At 38.4% G+C, this 20,425-nt stretch overlaps 1 protein-coding gene across 2 annotated transcripts in view; it reads left to right on the forward strand.

Moving 5' to 3' along the window:
- The first annotated feature begins 3,031 nt into the window (after positions 1–3,031).
- Positions 3,032–20,425, forward strand: part of LOC126187903 (L-serine dehydratase/L-threonine deaminase-like) — a 96,641-nt gene continuing 79,247 nt past the window's right edge. Inside the window, exons 1-2 of one of the 2 annotated variants that reach the window (XM_049929257.1) lie at positions 3,032–3,168; positions 17,510–17,762. In XM_049929257.1, the coding sequence (XP_049785214.1) occupies positions 17,610–17,762 (153 nt within the window). In that variant the 5' untranslated portion in view covers positions 3,032–3,168; positions 17,510–17,609. Of the gene's footprint in view, positions 3,169–3,303; positions 3,347–17,509; positions 17,763–20,425 lie in introns of those variants that run through there. The other variant, XM_049929258.1, reaches the window with a different exon arrangement.

Below are 20,425 nucleotides of genomic sequence, written 5' to 3' on the forward strand. Positions count from 1 at the left end.
TACCAACTCTGATTGAAATTGATCCAGCGACTGAGGAGATCTGTAATATACCCGCGCGCGCGCTTACACACACACACACACACATACAGTCATATACATTTTTATGATATACCAGTATTTTACCTATGGCTTTACTTGCATCTGTGTATGTCAGATACATTCCACGTATCTCCTCTTCCTCTTGCTCCCTATCTCTGTCCATCTCCTCCTCATCACCTCTCTTTCTGTCCATCTTCCCCACCCCGTCTCTTTGACCATCTGCTTCTCTCTCTCTCTATCCATCTCCTCCTCCGTTCGGGTCCCCCCCTCCCCCCGCCCCTCAGTGGCGTAACTAGAGGAGGGAGGATGCTGGGCTGCAGCCCCTACCCCTCCCCCCATACACATATTTCTCAAAAGGGAAAAAAATTGCTATTAGTGAGATTCGAACCATCAACTTTCATGTTACGTTCTTTTTTCTGCCAAATCTTTTTAATGCATAGCTTAACCATCATCAATATATGCTTCAAAGTATCCACATTAAGCAAGAAATTAATACAATAATTATTTAAAATTACTTTTAAATAATTTTATCACAATAGATTGCTGTTGTCCGACAATGTCATATAAAATTATAATATAATAATAAAAATAATCATAATAAAAGTCAAACTATAGCGGATATACCCAAAGTGTCGACGGCTTTGAACATTGCGTGTTTATTACCGGTGTCTCAATTGAAACTTGGAACCCTTTCACTGCTGTTCACAGAACGCTGCTTTTACCATCCTGCTGTGGCTGATCTGAATTAAATATGTACCGACCTGCAGTTCTACATTCTCATAACAGCTTTTCGAAGTTAAGCGAGAGTGCTCTATTTCCTTCGGCAATTTCAGGCAACCGAGTAACTTGAGAAATCGAACGTCGCTGTGTTTCATATCATATCATGCACCTTGCTAATATTTTCATAAATGGTAGTCATCGGTAGAAACTTGTGTCAACGAAATGAAACGCGCCATTCAACAATGCTTCTACATTTAGAAGCGTATTTTTATGACTCCTTTGGCAATAGAGATTGTAACCTAATAGTTAACATTGTACGGACATGGTTCCTCTTGTACGCACTTTGTTAGGCCGGTATTACACTATCAAATTTCTTTGTCAAAGATTTGATCAAAGATGTGATCCAATATTCCGTCCAATATATTGGACAAAGATCTTTGACGTAGCGCTAGAAGGGGTATTACACTGTCATCAAAGTTTTCGTCAAAGTTCAAGATGGCTGACAACAACTTGTTATTAACCGCAGCAGTTGTACGTACCCCAATTGCATTGTGTGCACATGCGGAAAAGAAGTGGGGGAAAAATGGAACCATACATACGAGGTTGACAGTCTTAAAGTCCTGGGATTACAACTTGATAATAAATTCAGTAGGGAGGAGCACACCACAGAACTGCAGAAACGCCTTAACAAATCTGTATTTGCAATTCGAGTGTTAGCAACATAAAAATGAAAAAGCTTGCGTACTTTGCCTACTTTCATTCCATAATGTCATATGGGATATTATTTTGGGGTAAATCTTGAAGTGAAACAAAAGTTTTCAGAGTCCAAAAGCGTGTAATACGTATTATTTGTGGAGTAAATTCACGGACGTCCTGCAGAAACCTCTTCAAAGAACTGGATATACTAAGTACTGCCTCTCAGTATATTTACTTCTTAATGAAATTTGTCGAAAATAATATATCTCTTTTTCCAACAAACAACTCAGTTCAAACATGATCTGCACAAGGACTTCAAAGCACTTACTATAGTTCAAAAAGGGGTCCACTACTCAGGAACACTCATCTTCAATAATTTGCCAGGAAACATAAAAAATTTAGTTAGAAATAAAGATCAGTTTAAAAGGAGCCTGAAAAACTTGCTACTAGCCAACTCTTTCTAATCCAGTGGCGAAATTTTTAATAGAAACAAATGGTGTATTGTATTTATTCATACTATTAGTATTGTTATTTCAGCTTAAAAAAATCGACATGTTCCACATCCACGAGGATCTCCTCAGCACGGATCTATGGAACGAAAAACTAATCTAATCTGAGTGAAGCCGTGGGTTTTACGGCGACACGATAAAAGCATTCAACAAAACTTGTTACGTGAGCTTACAGTGGAAGACGTCAAGTCGTACATCAATTACTTAAGAATGGATGAGCATACATTTCTGTATGTGCTCAATGAAGTGCTCATATCACAAAGCACAATATTCACTTAAGAACTGCTACATCTTCAGAAGACAGGCTCGCTGTAACACTCCGATTCCTTGCTACAGGAGAAGGTTATGTTAGGTTAGGTCAGGTCAGGTCAGGTCAGTTCTGGTCAGGTCTCCAATCTTCTTAATCTATTTTTGTATTCAGGGTGCCTCACGTTGTAAAGCGCCTCATCAGCTTCAGACATCTTTATTAATTTTGTAGTTGTTGGCACACACCAATTGTATTTACCGGCAATGGTTATAAAAACACTACAGACGACAGAACGCTGCAGCGATGCTAGCGCTCCATATGGTAACATGTCACATTACAGTGAACAGAAGACAAGCGGTTTCTTTGATCAAATATACAGCGAGGCCCTAGATTTGATCAAATATTGGACGACATTTGACAAAGTCCCTATTACACTATCACATATCTTTGACAAAGATATTGGACAAAGATATTGGACAAAGAAATTTGATAGTGTAATACCGGCCTTACGCAGTTCAGTTCTATGTAATTGCTTTTAATGTTCAGTATAACGACAAAAATTGGATAACAGCCACAAGAAAAAGCTGGTATTTTTAATGCACAAGCAACAATTGTTTCTTAATTTTTCAGCGTTATTCGTACTGATGAAGTACTACTAGCAAGCTACATCATTAATGTAATAATAAGCTGTCAATGAATTCTGATTTATGTGCAACAATGACGTGACAAAATTAACAGAGAAGAAGAAACTGTCTGCAATCTAAAAGAAAATGTGTATGGTCATCTTCAGTTACGGCAATGTCGGAGATAGCCGGCTTCAATTGAATAAAGGCTATCAGCAGGATCTTGACAGTTGCGTAAGCGCACACGCTGTCGCACGAGTATCCAAACGAAGCGTCAAGTAGTTACGAGGGACACAGTGCCGCAAGCTGTTGTCAGCTTCTAACCTCGTATGCGGTAAGTCAAGTAACTAATAGTCTATCAATTGTTGATTAACATCAGCTTTTTCCAAGTACCGGTAGTGACCTTGCTTTTAATTTCTGCCTTTAGCTGCTGTAAGGACAGACAGTAGTAAGCTAGTAAGCAGTACAGTGTCCGCGGCAGTGCTCTAGTTTGTTTTTAATACAGAGTTCAGGTGAAGTTTCTGTAATTTGTTTCTGTTTTCTTAATGTGTACCTTGACTCCTAACGCGTCTCTGAACGTACTCCTTGATTGTAGAATCTAGGGAGCACGATGAATGAATGAATTCATTTGAGAAAATACGTAACTAATTTCAATAGTATTTCCATTAGTCGTATTTACTGTCTTACAAATTGTTTTCGAGGCCAATGAGAACCGTTGTATGTCGGTAATGTACCGTATTACGCGCACACACTTATTAAGAGAACACAGGCATAAGAACTGAAAAAGCAATGCCGTGCTGAAATTACACCTATTAAATTTCCAAACGTTTTGTCACAAAACTTTAGGGTTAAAATTATGCAGACGGTAAATACCTTAAACTGAGTACTTTGAGACAAGGAACTAATGGTCAAAAAATACATTTATTATTTTTTTATTTTTATTTTTTTTATTTTCACACACAACCTAACAGAAATACATTAATCTCATATCAAACTACAGTTCCCAGTGTATGCATTACAGTTACACATACAATTTTACAAGAGTTTCTCAGACATCCGTGTTGATGTTGTACAGTGAGACAAGCAGCTAGAAATGTATCAACTAATTTGTTTTGAGTGGGGTTTCATACACACAATACTTCATGTAACCCCATAACAAAAAATTCATAAGTAATGAGAATTGGCAAATGTGCTTGCCCCTTCCAATTCATTTTTGAGGGTATCTCTTGTGTGAGGTACTCGTAGGAATTAATATTCAAGTAGAATGGCCTATTATTTGTTGAAGCCAAACCCTAACATGGACATGGCAGCTTGTCATAATTGAACACAGTTCTAACAGAATAGTTCTAAATATGGTTATGTTAGTTGATCATATAAAATTCCAACACACAAGATGATAGAAATTTCTAATGATTGGAGATGAGCACAACATATGAATTTCGTTTACTCCAAACATGTTTATGATGGGTGAGAGAGAGAACATCTCACAGTGACACTAAATGTTGGGATTTTGCACCAAGTGCTGTGCTGGATAATCCATTGACAGAACTGAACCCATGTTTCAAAGCCATTCAACTCCAATGCATGTAGTTGTTGTGTATGATGGGATGTAGGCTTAATTGTTGCCCCACTAGTACTCTCCACATTGTATTCTTCAAAGCATTACACAGGTGTTTATTGATGAATCTTCTCCAACATAATCCAACACCATCTTCTCAAATTCTACTGTTTGAACACTTCTTTTTCAAGAATGTTGGCAAGCTCTTTATGGCATGAATAGTGTTCTTATAAACATCTGACCACAGTGAGAAATATCTTCCAGTTAAGATGGTGGCCATTGCAATTTTTTTTTCTCTTTGTGTTCTGGGCACTACATCTTGTTGCACCATATGTGAAATGTAGATCTAAACGTTAATAGGAGGAGTAATACTCTATCTTATGTAAAGTGTCTTATGTAAGTGCTCAACAAATTGAGTTTGTTTCATTCTCTTGTAAAAGCAGCTTGGATGCCGATTTTGCAGTCACAACGAAAATGTCTTGAAATCAGCAGATCAAAAGAAAAAGGAAAAAAAAAGTGATGTCTGTAATCAAAAGCAAGTATTTGGTGAATGGAATATTTACTTTCTGTACTAGTAGCAGCCCCAGAGATAGCTGACTGCAGCCAAATAGGCAAATCGGGTGGATACCAACCAGTTCTGTGAAGGCATATGCAATCACAGGAGTACACTAGTGAGGTTGTAAATAGCTATGGTGGACACAGTACCCTAAATTACTATTATGTTCTAACTTTCTTGTATCTGTTGAGCGAAGTAAAATCCTTATAGTGACCAGAGTGAGTTCAGCTGAAATAAGCTTGAGTAGTATTACATAGTGTAATGATAGTTTAATCCTCACGGTGCTCAAAAGTAGTGGAAGGCTCTTGTATTGGCTTTATAACAGCCCTCTCTTGCTTTATAAGGTTAAAACTGCTTATATGTTCTGCCTCCCAAGTAAACTTTAGGACGAACATAGGACCAGTAGTTTCAGGAAACAAAATTTATTACATGTGCAAACAAAAAATTAAATTCTTTTGGCCATGGGTGTGTGAAGCACCACAGTTGAATATACACAATGCTGAGCAGAATGGATAGCCTCTGTCACACCTTTACGGTGTAGAATCTGAACTGTGGCCAGATGACCATGATAACTGTACACTTTTGCCCTTGTTGACTCTTGTTGTTTCATATGGGATTCCTTCCCAGGGTCCAATAAAAAGATAAATATTTATTAATACAAGAAACAAAGTCTTGAAATGAATCTGCAATCATCATGGATTTTTGGAAATAATGTTGTCTAGTTTACTTAATGCACATTTCATTTACTACATTTCTGAAATACTACCATAACTAAATCCATGAAATCACATTCTATAAATGAACTTATTGTATTATCAGTTGTAAAGGCTCTGTAATTTAATATGTATATGGCCTGAAAAACAAAGGGAATGCGTTGTGTCTATTGTCACCTCTTGGTTAGCACTTGTTTTTCTGTGAACTTTTGAGCAGGGTTGGCAGCTAATGTCCCACTTTGGTGTAGGTTCTATTGCAACTGGCACTAAACTTTATAAATTTTGGTGGATGAGTTTTTACATTTGTTGATGGCAATGTACATAGGCTACCAACTTCTCATTCTTAGTCTTCTGTGTTTGTGACCACAGGATATGATGATTACAACATTTGGAACATGTCACTAATGTAAAATAAACACAAGTTACATTCCTGGATGGAATTGTTGATAACAATATTGAAAATATTTGCTGTGCAGAAAAAGTGAGGCTACTATGTAATTGCCACAACACACCACTACATAAAAAACATTTTTCATATTAATGTAAGAACTGTCACATATTTTAATTAAATAATGTTGTGCAAAACCACTTACCACTGCTAGCATTATCATTCATTTGAAAAGCCAAAGAGTGAGCAATTGCTATTATATTTTGATAAATATAGATATTATAGCTTATTTTGAACTGCTAAGCTGCATAAAAAAAATGGAAAAGGGCAGCCTCATTTGGAAAGTTTAGTTTAGTCATTTATATATTCCATGGATCATAATTGTGATCTCTCAATACGCTGTGGAATGAGTCGGCTTTACAATTGTAGTACACTTCCTCAGTGTAAAACATAGCAACAAGTGACCGTTTACATGATGTCCTCTAAGCTACTTTTATTTCATATACATTTACACATTCTTCTCCTGTTGAGCAGTAGTCCTTAAGCAGCTACAATTTTAGTTTATGTTTGAAGATAATAAAATTATCTGTTAAATTCTTTGCATCACTGGGTAAGCAGTCAGAGATTTTTACTACTGAACCTCACATGATTCTGTGCCTTGTGGCTCGTCGCTATGTAGCTGTAGCCTGCACCACATGGAAGCAGACACACCCAGTGTGAACAAAGGTGTGAATGGAATCCTCGTACAGACATGTTGAGAGAGAGGCGTACACCTACACACATGCCTCTACTTGCATGTGTGGCAAACTATAGCAACTAGCTGCAAGGCACCTAAGTGTAAACACACCTTAAGCCTGAGAGAAGGACAGTGTAAGACATTTCTCCTAGTGTAGCAAGGCACCTAGTTGTAAACACACCTTAAGCCCAAGCAAAGTACCGTGTAAGTCATTTCTCCTCGAGTCGTTTCTCCTAGTGTAGTTTTGTGTGTATGAATGTGACTGTTTTCAAATTTTGATTGATCATTGGTAACAGACCTCATAAAGAATTAAATGTACTGTAGCAGTGCTGTCTACATCTATGTACATACTCTGCAAGCTTGCTTATGGTGCATGATGGAGGGTACCTGTATTGCTACTAAGCATTTCCCTTGCTGTTCTGCTCGCAAATAGAGTGAGTGAAAGGTGACTGTCTGTATGACTCTGTATGAGCCTTAATTTCTTTTATCTTTGTGGTCCGTATGTAAAATGTATGTTGGTGGCAGTAGAACCGTTCAGCAGTCAGCTTCAAACTCCGGCTCTAAATTTTCTCAGTAGTGTTCCTTGAAAAGAAATTCACCTTCACTCCAGGGATTCTCATTTGAGTTCCTGAAGCATCTCCGTAATATTTGCTTCTTGTTCAAACCTACTGGTAACAAATCTAGCAATCTGCCTTGGAATTGCTTCAATGTCTTTCTTTAATCTGACCTGGTGAGGATAACAAATGCTTGAGCAGTACTCAAGAATATGTTACAGTAGGTCCCTATAAACCGAAGTCAGCTGTTTGCCTTCCCTACCACAATCTTCACATGCTCGTTCCATTTCATATTGCTTTGCAGTGTTATGTATAGATATTTAAACAATGTGGCAGTGTTAGGCAGGACACTAGTAATGCTGCACCCGAACATTATGAGTTTGTTTTTTCTACTTATCTACATTTACTTCCATTTTTCTATACTTAGAGCTAGCTGCCATTCATTTCACCATTTAGAAATTTTGTCTACGTCATCTTGTATCGTCCAACAGTCACTCAAGTTTGACGTGTTCCTGTACACCACAGCATTGTCAGCAAACAGCTACAGATTGCTGTCCTCCAGATCATTTATGTTTATAGAAAATAATAGTGGTCCTATCACACTTCCCTGAGGCACTCCTGCTTTCTACGTGAAGTTCTTGACTGAACTCTGCACGTTATCCTTATTGCAAGCTTCTGTGCAATAAATTCTTTCTTCTTCAGAGGTGATGAGTTACTACAAAATATGACCCCGTAAGGTATTAGTGAATGAAAATATGAAAGTATGTCAACTTTCTGGCATTTTCATTTTCCACTTTGATATTATCCATAATACAATAACAGCAGAATGTAGATATTTAAGATGATCAGTTACATGTGACATTCAGTTTAGGTTCTTGTCAGTATAAATATACAGGGTGTTTCAAAAATGACCAGTATATTTGAAACGGCAATAAAAACTAAACGAGCAGCGATAGAAGTACGCCGTTTGTTGCAATATGCTTGGGACAACAGTACATTTTCAGGCAGACAAACTTTCGAAATTACAGTAGTTACAATTTTCAACAACAGATGGCGCTGCGGTCTGGGAAACTCTATAGTACGATATTTTCCACATATCCACCATGCGTAGCAATAATATGGCGTAGTCTCTGAATGAAATTACCCGAAACCTTTGACAACGTGTCTGGTGGAATGGCTTCACATGCAGATGAGATGTACTGCTTCAGCTGTTCAATTGTTTCTGGATTCTGGCGGTACACCTGGTCTTTCAAGTGTCCCCACAGAAAGAAGTCACAGGGGTTCATGTCTGGCGAATAGGGAGGCCAATCCACGCCGCCTCCTGTATGTTTCGGATAGCCCAAAGCAATCACACGATCATCGAAATATTCATTCAGGAAATTAAATACGTCGGCCGTGCGATGTGGCCGGGCACCACCTTGCATAAACCACGAGGTGTTCACAGTGTCGTCTAAGGCAGTTTGTACCACCACAAATTCAAGAAGAATGTCCAGATAGCGTGATGCAGTAATCGTTTCGGATCTGAAAAATGGGCCAATGATTCCTTTGGAAGAAATGGCGGCCCAGACCAGTACTTTTTGAGGATGCAGGGACGATGGGACTGCAACATGGGGCTTTTCGGTTCCCCATATGCGCCAGTTCTGTTTATTGATGAAGCCGTCCAGGTAAAAATAAGCTTCGTCAGTAAACCAAATGCTCCCCACATGCATATCGCCGTCATCAATCCTGTGCACTATATCGTTAGCGAATGTCTCTCGTGCAGCAATGGTAGCGGCGCTGAGGGGTTGCCGCGTTTGAATTTTGTATGGATAGAGGTGTAAACTCTGGCGCATGAGACGATACGTGGACGTTGGCGTCATTTGGACCGCAGCTGCAACACGGCGAACGGAAACCCGAGGCCGCTGTTGGATCACTTGCTGCTCTAGCTGCGCGTTGCCCTCTGTGGTTGCCGTACGCGGTCGCCCTATCTTTCCAGCACGTTCATCCGTCACGTTCCCAGTCCGTTGAAATTTTTCAAACAGATCCTTTATTGTATCGCTTTTCGGTCCTTTGGTTACATTAAACCTCCGTTGAAAACTTCGTCTTGTTGCAACAACACTGTGTTCTAGGCGGTGGAATTCCAACACCAGAAAAATCCTCTGTTCAAAGGAATAAACCATGTTGTCTACAGCACACTTGCACGTTGTGAACAGCACACGCTTACAGCAGAAAGACGATGTACAGAATGGCGCACCCACAGACTGCGTTGTCTTCTATATCTTTCACATCACTTGCAGCGCCATCTGTTGTTGAAAATTGTAACTACTGTAATTTCGAAAGTTTGTCCGCCTGAAAATGTACTGTTGTCCCAAGCATATTGCAACAAACGGTGTATTTCTATCGCTGCTCGTTTAGTTTTTATTGCCGTTTCAAATATACCGGTCATTTTTTAAACACCCTGTATAAGACTTTAGAATATGTATTTCATTTATTGATATACCCTGATGTCTTATTTCTAATGGTGTGGCCAATTCTTCTGCTGTGCACAACTGTGAATGTTATGTTTTATCTAACCTCAATGACAGTTTATTTGCAGGTAGCAAGTTATTAATTTTGAAGAAAATTTTATTTACATTTTCAAGTACTGGAGTGCCTCCATTAGAGTTCATTATAAACTTGAATTGTCAGCAAAGAGAACTATTTCTGCATCTTGGATGCCGTATGGCAAATCATTTATATTTAAGAACATGAAGAGTGGACCCAATATCAATCTCTGTGGTATACCTGTAATTGTTATTCCCCATCCTCAAGATGCTGCTTTATGTGTACACTCACTAGGTTTCTTAATGGACACACTGCATCCTATCAGTTAGATAAGATGAAAAAAAAATAAGAGCCATAGTATTTAGTTTCTCTTGGAGAATACTGTGAAGTGTGCAAATCATATACTTTTGACAAGTCGTAGAAAATACTTCTCAATAGTATTTTGTCATTAAAATTTTGTATTATCTGACCTGTGAATTGTAAAATGACATGTTTTGTGGAGAGATTCTTTTTTAAATTCAAACTGAGACTGATTAAGTGTTGTATTTCACAACAGGTAATGTTATAGTTCTTATGTACACAATGAATTGGATTTGTAACTGAATACATTGCATATATGTGATGAACAGGTTTTTTAGTAATCTGCTTGAGATATTATCAGTTCCAAAAATGTTTTTGGGTTTATGGAGCTACTTATATTCTTAATTTTTTTGGCAGAGCAGAGAGAAATTGTGATTTGCCTACCTCTACATCCATACTCTGCAAGCCACTGTGGAGTGCATGGGAAAGGTCTTCTTTCCATTCCACTCAAGTATGGATTGCATGAAGAGTGAATGTTTAAACAGCTCTGAGCACAGTGTAATTAATCTAATGTCATCCTTGTGATCCTTATGGCAGCAATAGATAGGGGTTCCAGTCTCTTCCTATATGCACTACTTAAAGTTGGATCTTGAAAATTTGTAAGTTGGTCTCTTTCAAAGAGTTTCTGCCTCTCTTCAAGTGTCTGCCAGTTCAGTTTCTTCAGCAACCATGTGACATTCTTCCAAGGGTCAAACAAACCTGTGACTATTTGTGATTCTGTTCTCCATGTACATTCAATACCCTCATTTAGTCCTGTTTGGTAAGACCCTCACACATGTGAGCAATATTCTAGGATGAATTGCACTAGTGTTTTGTAAGCAGTCTCCTTCACAGATTGATTGCATTTGTCTATTATTCTAGCAATGAACCGGAGTCAACCACCTGCTTTACCAATGATGGAATTTTTGTGCAGTTTTGTTCAGACAGAATTTCATTACAGGTAACTTCATCGTTGGAATCCCTAGAGGGAAGACGATGTTATTTGTGTGAAACACTACTTAGAAAATTTAAAAAATAGTATTCGAAATTGCAGAGTGATTCTAATACTGCCATCATACATTTCGTGCAAGGAGCACGAAGATACTGTAAAAGAAATTAGGGCTTGTATGGAGGCATATAGATAGTTGTTTTTCCCTCATTCTATTTGATTTACGAGTGGAACAGGAAAAGAAATGAATAGTAGTGGTACAGTATATGCTCTGCGGTACAGAAGCTTGTGGAGTGTAGTTGCAGCTATGCCAAAAGCCTGAATTTACTATTACTATTGTGTGCAAGGTCATTAATATACAACATGAACAGCACAGCTCCCAACGGACTTTCCTGGGACACATTAGGTCTATATGTGTTGAAGACTCTCCATCCAAGGTAACATGCTCCATTCCCTCTACCAAGGAATCTTCTATATAGTCACAAATCTTACCTGATACCCCATACAATAGTACTTTCATTAATAAGCGTAGGTGTAGTACTGAGGCAAATTCTTTTCAGAAATCAGGAAATACTGCATGTGCCTGACTCCCGTGACTCTTGGCTTTCAGAATGTCATGTGAGAAGAGTGCGAGTTGAATTTCACATGACCAGTGCTTTCAGAATCTCATCTGGTTAGCATGGAGGAGGAGCTAAAACACACTTACAATGTTGACGTTACTTATGTTGCATAGTGACAGTGCACGGTATCCAATGCGGACTGCTGAATGTTATAATTTATTTTGGCAGATGATACTAATTGATTGCTTTTTCCATTACAGACAGTGCCATAATTACTTTTACTGATCTGATTATCATTAATGTTAGAGTTGTGTACTGATTTTTGTATTTATTTGGTGAGTGAAAGAAAACTAGAAGTGCTGACAGACTGACCTGCAGTGTAGCCAGTGTCCTGGAATGTGAAAATTTGCTTGTAAGTTGATGAAGACAACGACTTTCAACACAAAAAAAGTTGGTGCCTTGGTAGATTGATGTGTAGTGTAGCCTGAGATTGCATTCATTACTGAAGTTAACTTACGTATGTCTTGTCGGATTTTGCCAGCAAATGTGATATAGTGATTAAACTCTAACATCATAGCACAAAATACCAGCTAATTTTATTTACAAGCTATAGGAATTGGTGAGGGAGTATTCTGATTGGCTGCCGAATACCGACTCGAGGTTTGTAGCATGAAGTTCCCATCATTCAACACACCAGTTGTTACTGTCATCTGCCCATGATGCAACAGCCGACACTGAAAGTGCCCTTTTAGTTGGAGAAGCCCATTCTGTTTGAGACACCTCATTATGTTTGAGCTCATAATTTGTTCTAATCTTCCACAACAGACAGGTGTCAAGCATATTGGATGATAGTTTTGAAAGTCACTTCTTCAGCCCTTCTTCCAACTTTTGGGCGCAGCTTTTCTGTTTGAAGGATATGTGGTAGGTAATGGTTAAAATAAGGGCTAAATCAGCTGCAAATTTAGTATAAAATCACAAAGGGAGCTTTGTTCAGTTTCAGATGTTTCTCAACACAATTATACCACTCATCTTTGCAGTGGAACAGGCATTAAATTCTGGAATAACCGTGGATTTTCCATTGTAAAGGAACATTTAAAAACAGAGTTCAGTATTTCTGCCTTTGCTTTGCTATCCTATATTTCAGTCCCTGCCTTGGCCATACACATTGGGCACAAACTTTGGTAGCACTAACAGCCTTTACAGGTGACTAGAATTTCCTTTCGTTTTCAGAAAGATCTTACAATAATATTCTGCTACAGTACGGATTCAAACCTGCATGCATTGCGCTCGTGGCAGCCACATATATTTTAGTTAGCATCTTTGTTTTACTTCTGGTATGCAGTAGTCTCTGTTTCTTTAGAATTTTCTTTTCAGTGATTGCATACCATAACAGGTCCATTCAGGGCCGGCCTTAGCCATCCAGGTGCCCCGGGCGAGTCGTCCAGTTGGCGCCCTTTATTGTATAAATAGCGAACCTGGCAGTGCTTTGCAACACGGTATGTGACTGTTTTCTAGAAATCGTCTTAAGTGATTAATGGCGTCATCTTATGATCATAACATGGTTTTTTCCATCGTCAATTTGAGTATTTTATTTTTTTAAATGGAAATTAAATCCAAATAATCTGAAAGCCCGCTAAGACGCTCCATGTGAGTCTTGTGTAGCCTGTGACGTCAGTCCAGCATGCTGCTGTCGCTGCCGTAACAGTCAGTATAGCAGTGTTGTTTGGGCATTCACGTTTTGGGAAATTGTCTAAAAATATTGCGTAGTACTGCACTGTACATCTACAAAAACTCAGATTGCATTCAGCATGATTTCTCTTCTGCTACCCCGAATTCATCGCGCATTCGTGAGATTAGCGACGTATGTTGAATGAGACTGAATAATATTTTAGTTTCGCGAAATGGGTGATTGTAAATTGTAATTTTTCTTTTTTTTTTTTTTTTCTTTTTTGCATGCGTTTAGTATGTGGCGTCCCTTGGGCCCCGGCGCCCTGGGCGACCGCCCGGGTCACCCCACCCTAAAGCCGACGCTGGGTCCATTGCATCATGAACTGTTCTACTAGATACATGTCAATCAAGTGCATGGTCAACTATTCTCTTAAACTTGACCACAGTTCTTGTACAAGCTCCTGACCAAAGCTAAATGTTTCAAGTTTATCATTAAAATATTACCCAGTTGTCTTTTCATATAATTTGCTAAACGTATAAAGCTTTCTACTCATTAAGTTGCAATTTGTACTGTCATAATCATTGTTACTGCAGTTAATTTGCGGTCATTGATAGCAGTTTCATTGTGGACACTCTCAAAAAGGGAAGGGTTATTTGTTGCTTTTAGATCCAATATATTTTCATCATGATTGGGCTTCCACACAATCTTTCTTTATAGTTCTCAGAAAAGGCATTTAGTAAATGTTTCAGGGCATCTCTCATCACACCCACCACTTACAAAATTGTAATATCCTATTTGATTGTTGGATGATTAAAGTCTTCCACAGTAATTATAGTGTGATTGGGGAACTTTTGTACTAGTGAACTTTGGTGTTCCGTTACATCTGAAAGTGAGTCTGCTGGTCAATAGGAGGGTTCGATTATAATTGTATGCACACTATTGATACTGAGCCTTGACCAAACTATCTCACATGCAGTTCCAAATTCTGACTCTAAGGATCTGCATTTCTTTCTACTGTGACACGTTTACCATTAGCCTATCCTTTTGACACACACTTAGATATCCCACAAATACTGAATCTCACTCGTATCAGTTATATGTTTTAACCACATTTCCTTACCTAGTAATACGTGAGCACCACTACTTCTCAAGAGCATTTACAACACTGGCACTTTGTTGTGAATTCTTCAACAGTTAATCACTAGGATTTCAATACTCTTGCGCCTTTAGGAGGCATTTCTATGGATTTTATACTGACACTTCTGGATGCACTACAGTTATCTGTATGTGGACTGGGTGGAGAGTTAATTGATCTATCTGCATTTGGTTAAACAATGTTCCCTCAGTGGCTGTGAGACTAGCTTCCACAATGTGTGTGCCCCCAGGCATAGACACCATGTACCTGGTGTTCCTTCCCATCCATTATTTCCGTTTCCCCGAAGGGTGCCATTTTTTGCAATATGTTTGAACTGCCAATGATTAATAGACCCTAGCATTTTGTGTTTGCCTCCTCTTGACGCAGGACACAGTAGGTTTCCTAACAAGTGAAGTGAGTTCCCTAGCTCAGTTTGACAGTGGAAGATAGCACCTTGTTCTTGTTGGTTAGGGGGATATGTATAACACTTTGAGTTCTCCCTGATTCTTATCTCCGTTGCACATGGCACCTAGTCCCACCATTGACAAACATCTCAACCAAGTAGACAAGTGGTAATAGACACTATACTTGTGGTAAAAAAGACAATCCACAAAAAAGGATAGTAATTTGTTATCTCTGGTACATGACTCTCAGGAATCCTCCTCACCATTTGGCTCTGACTTGAACTTTTGGGAACGGGCGCTGATAACCTCGCTGTTGTGCGCCCTAAAACACTAATCATCATCATCATCATCAGGAATCCTCCCAATGTGTCTATTTGCAGTAGCTTTCAATCATTTGATAACAGTCAGAGTGATTTCCAGCACTCCTGAATTTTAAGTAACTCGTCTCATGTTCAAGGACAGCATTCGGAATGGGGCTACGTTGTGGCTGGTGCACCATAATAGATAACTTCAAAATAATCATGTGGGTTCTCTTTTAATTTATGGATCTTTAAACTAAAGGTATTACCAATTCCCTTGAAGAACTGAAACAAGTAGTATGCAAAATGAGATTTCTTAAGGCAATAAGTTACCAATTTTCTGAAACTTTGTGATAAATGCAGACAGTATCTACTGCTCTTAAAAGGAAAAATTGAGCACTATGTGTTAGTTATGATATGTGTTGCAAGAATTGTAAATCACAAATGTCAATTTATTATGATACATGTTTTGCATAACACTTGTAACTTACAAAAATTCTCAAAAATATGCATTTGTTCACATTGATATACATTGACATTCAGGGATAGCTGTTCTTGAATGAGGATACTGCTGTAAAATTGTACAGTGTGGCATTGCTTCTTGTATGTATTCTATTGCTTTATCCCTTGAACTGTACATGCCAGTCTTCTGAGCTACTCCCTGGGAAGTGATTATTAGGTATGTTGGCTACCTGACTGTTGTTTATTATTTGACTGTTGTCTTTAATAACCAAGTCCTCACATTCATTAATCGATTTCCTGGTTTCTCTTTTATAGCAATTTTTTTACTTTGTTTTAGCCAATTGCATCAAATAAAAAAAGTCTGAATGGTGTCTGTAATTGAGATAATGACATTAAATCCGTAAAAGATAAGATCATTTGTCACTATAAATGGCACCCTAACTTTTACACTTGGTATTTGTCTGTAACAGTGTTCAACAAGGCTGATTTACAGATTGCAGTCGCTACATCAGGCTCCAACATGTATGCAACCTTCCCTATGTAACAGATTGTATGCAACCTTCCCTATGTAACAGATTGAATTGGTTCTTCAGTGTGTTAGTCGTAGACAATTTGTGTTATTGTAAGCATAGGCTTCTGTGGCCATTGTCGCAGTTAGCAAAATTCTTCAGGGTATTTGACTGCATTGTAAATACGTAAAATTCTGACCTTTTGGCCACTGTTGCAGTGGTGTTCCTCAGGATGTTTTGCTGACTGCTGAATGAGAAAAAGTTTTGTTCTTATATATTGGTGGAAGAGGCTGTTATCATAATCTGATAAGGATATTGAGAATGAGGAGCAGGATTGTTAAATATCTTTTAGTGTTGTTTGCCTTATTTCTTGTTATTGGTGGAAATAGACATCATTGATTGGTGTTTGCTTTATTTCAGAAATGGGCAGTAGTTAAGGCTTAGTGCTGTTTACTTGCTGCCTAGTGCTCTGTGATATATGACAGTACTCTGTTGCTTTGTGAGAGCTGTTACTGCTGACAACCAAGACGCTGGAAGTCTGTATCCATTGTTCTCTATTCACGTTAGCAGGTCGCTTGGCTGTTTCAATCACCTCTCTAATATTCCTCCTCGAGGTTAAGTGGCTGTTTCACTAGTATGCGGGCTTCTCAAAATCTGTTTGCTGCATTTGTCTTGGTGTTCTGCCATCACTGATTCGGTGTGTTAACCTTTTATCTTTCATGTTCAGATATCCTTATGCTAATTGCTCATCCCATCTTGCCCATATACACTAGCCCACACGAAATCAGCTGTGAGTGTGGACTAGTGTATGTAGGTGAGAAAGAGCAATCGATTAGCACATGGACATCTGAACGTTAAGATATATTCATATAAGATAATACACCAAGTCAGCAGTGGCAGAACACCACTACATGTGTAACAAGTAGCTCATATAGTATTTCAAGAAGCCCAGATACTGGCAAAACTGCCACTCACCTTGAGGAGGATGAATAGAGAATATGGTTACAGACTTGCAGTGTCTTGTCTGCCAGTGCTACCGGACACCAATTCCCACAAAGAAAACACATGGGCACGTGGGAAGCCATAGGTTCACAGAGTACTGGCACGTCTCAGCTGCCACTAGGCAGCAAGTAAATAGCATAATGCCACAACTGCTGCCTGTTTCTCATTCGTCTGTTTCCACCAATGTAGTAGAATAACTTCTCTGGTAGCACACTATTCACACACTATTCCATATTGATATGAAACAAATAATACTACAGTATGTTAAAAAGCCATGTGTGTTCTCACTTGATGTAGATTTAATTATTTTGCATTGCAGCAATACCCTTGATATTATAATCTGCTGACAAGCCCTGTAAGTACCTGATGCACCTTGACCACAGTGGTGTTTTACTGGAGCTCACTGAAAGACCACAACTATGTCACCAATAAACCTCCACTGTCAAACACCCTTGAAGAAAGTTGATGTCCTCAGCCAGTATCTGCCAGGTCGTGATGTTTATCTCAAAATGGAGTCTAGCCAAGTGACTGGGTCATTCAAAATGCGGGGCATTGGCTGTAGAGCCCGAAAGGTTAGTGCATTATACTATTGTTAACAGCTAATATTTTGAAGTGAATTTAACATTGTATTATTATTTATAACTTGAATGACAAAATAAACAAACAAATTCTGTACAGCTGGTTTTGTATTCTTTATTCTTGTATTAGGCTGAGTAGTTTTGTAAGAGTTCAGTCTTGTGTTAAGGACATTAGCTTTTCCATCTTTTCCATGGTTGTCCCAATGGTCTTTATCCCCTTGACACTTGCGACGATCATTTTGCAAGTAAAAATGTAGTTGCTTTTAATGTATTTATTGATTTTCTTTTACAGGTGTGCATATGGTTTCTTATAAACTGCATTTACTATTCAGTTCTTGTTTCTCTGTATCTATCACTGTTTATTTTTGTTTATCTCATCATTATTCTCAGAAACCTTCTTTCTGATGTTTGTTGTTATAACTTGTACCACACTTCCCCCCCCCCCCCCCCCCACCACCACCACCACCACCACCACCATCGTAGTCTGGGAAGAAAGTGGACAGTGATCACCAGTGATGGAACATCGATCAGTGACATAATTGTTCCTTTCACCAATGAGTGCAGAATTTGTTTTATGCTTGATTTTCAGTGTAGAAAAATGTGGATGCATCCAGTTAATGATGCACATCTTGGGCACAAGTTCAGCGGGAAATGGATATGTCGTGGTTCGGGCCAGTTTTGTGTACGGAAATCAAATGTGTCACACCGTTATAGAGGGTGATGAACCCTCCTTTCAAGGCAAAATTGCATTACTGCCAAGAGACAATTCTTTGAACACCTTCCTCCGGGCATCAGGAAACAACTGAATGGAATGGTCAACAGTATATGTTGACATAAGTACAATTTTGCCTGCTTGGAACCAGTTGAAACTTGCAGTGCATTGTCACAGATACTCTCCTCACAATCTGGATGACCTGAGGCTGTCAAAGAATGGGTCAGATTTGAGCAGCTACTTCTCATTCACCTCATGTACAATACCAAACATTGATACTGAATGTTACCCAGCAGCAGATTTTGATGTAGCAATTGATCACTTTTGAATATGTTGGATATTTCCCATCCCCTCTTCCCATTGCCCTTCTCTAAATATGTACCATGTTTTGTGAAGTACAGTAACTAAAGTATTCCTCTGTATTTGAGTGATTTGTGGAGAAGACTATTCTCAATAGTATTGCATGTTTATTATTGCATAAATTACATATGTTGTGCCTATTTTTCTCTATGCATTTTCATAACAATCAAATCTATCAAAATTAAAAATAATTTTGCACTTGTAACCTTGTATGGATTTATACCATTGTTCTCCCCTCAGTCTCCATTCCCAACAATGGATACATATGAATTTCAGTAGATGCTATTTAAAGATTTTCCACTTCCTTTCAGAATGATCCACAGTAACTCACACTCAACATCACTGAATGCTTCAATTAAATCTATAATAAAATAATTTCTCTCCTGTATTCTTGATGTATTTAAGTGTGTGAGTATGGGCAAACATGTTCCTCTGCAAAACTCTGTTTGCTCTTCTAGTAAGCTATGTTATTATTATTATTATTATTATTATTATTATTTTGCTACATCTGTGATCTACATTTGTGAGATACATTTTATATGTTGTGTACAGTAATTGTGGAAGATGATGATAATGATTATTATTATCATCATAATAATCATCTGTCTGACTTCTTCTACTGGATAAAAACTTATGACAGAAGTTTTGTTGTACACTGTTGTGTCACATTAATGCGACAAAGAAAGCAGGTGTGGATGTGACAATTACTGAACTATCAGTTTAATAATCCACGGCTACAAATTACAAACACGAATTCCTTACAGACGAATAGAAAAAAACTGGTAGAAGCCGACCACGGGGAAGATCAGTTTGGATTCCGTAGAAATGTTGGAACACGCGAGGCAATACTGACCTTACGACTTATCTTAGAAAATACATTAAGGAAAGGCAAACCTACATTTCTAGCATTTGTAGACTTGGAGAAGGCTTTTGACAATGTTGACTGGAATACTCTATTTCAAGTTCTAAAGGTGGCAGGGGTAAAATACAGGGAGCGAAAGGCTATTTACAATTTTTACAGAAACCAGATGGCAGTTATAAGAGTCGAGGGGCATGAAAGGGAAGCAGTGGTTGGGAAGGGAGTGAGACAGGGTTGTAGCCTCTCCCCGATGTTATTCTGTCTGTATATTGAGCAAGCAGTAAAGGAAACAAAAGAAAAATTCGGAATAGGTATTAAAATCCATGGAGAAGAAATAAAAACTTTGTGGTTCGCCGATGACATTGTAATACTGTCAGAGACAGCAAAGGACCTGGAAGAGCAGCTGAACGGAATGGACAGTGTCTTGAAAGGAGGATATAAGATTAACATGAACAAAAGCAAAATGAGGATAATGGAATGTAGTTGAATTAAATTGGGTGATGCTGCAGGAATTAGATTAGGAAATGAGACACTTAAAGTAGTAAATGAGTTTTGCTATTTGTGAAGCAAAATAACTGATGATGGACGAAGTAGAGAGGATATAAAATGTAGACTGGCAATGGCAAGGAAAGCGTTTCTGAAGAAGAGAAATTTGTTAACATCGAGTATAGATTTAAGTGTCAGGAAGTCGTTTCTGAAAGTATTTGTATGGAGTGTAGCCATGTG

This window comes from Schistocerca cancellata, chromosome 5 (assembly GCF_023864275.1).
Source record: "Schistocerca cancellata isolate TAMUIC-IGC-003103 chromosome 5, iqSchCanc2.1, whole genome shotgun sequence".
Lineage (NCBI taxonomy): Eukaryota > Metazoa > Arthropoda > Insecta > Orthoptera > Acrididae > Schistocerca > Schistocerca cancellata.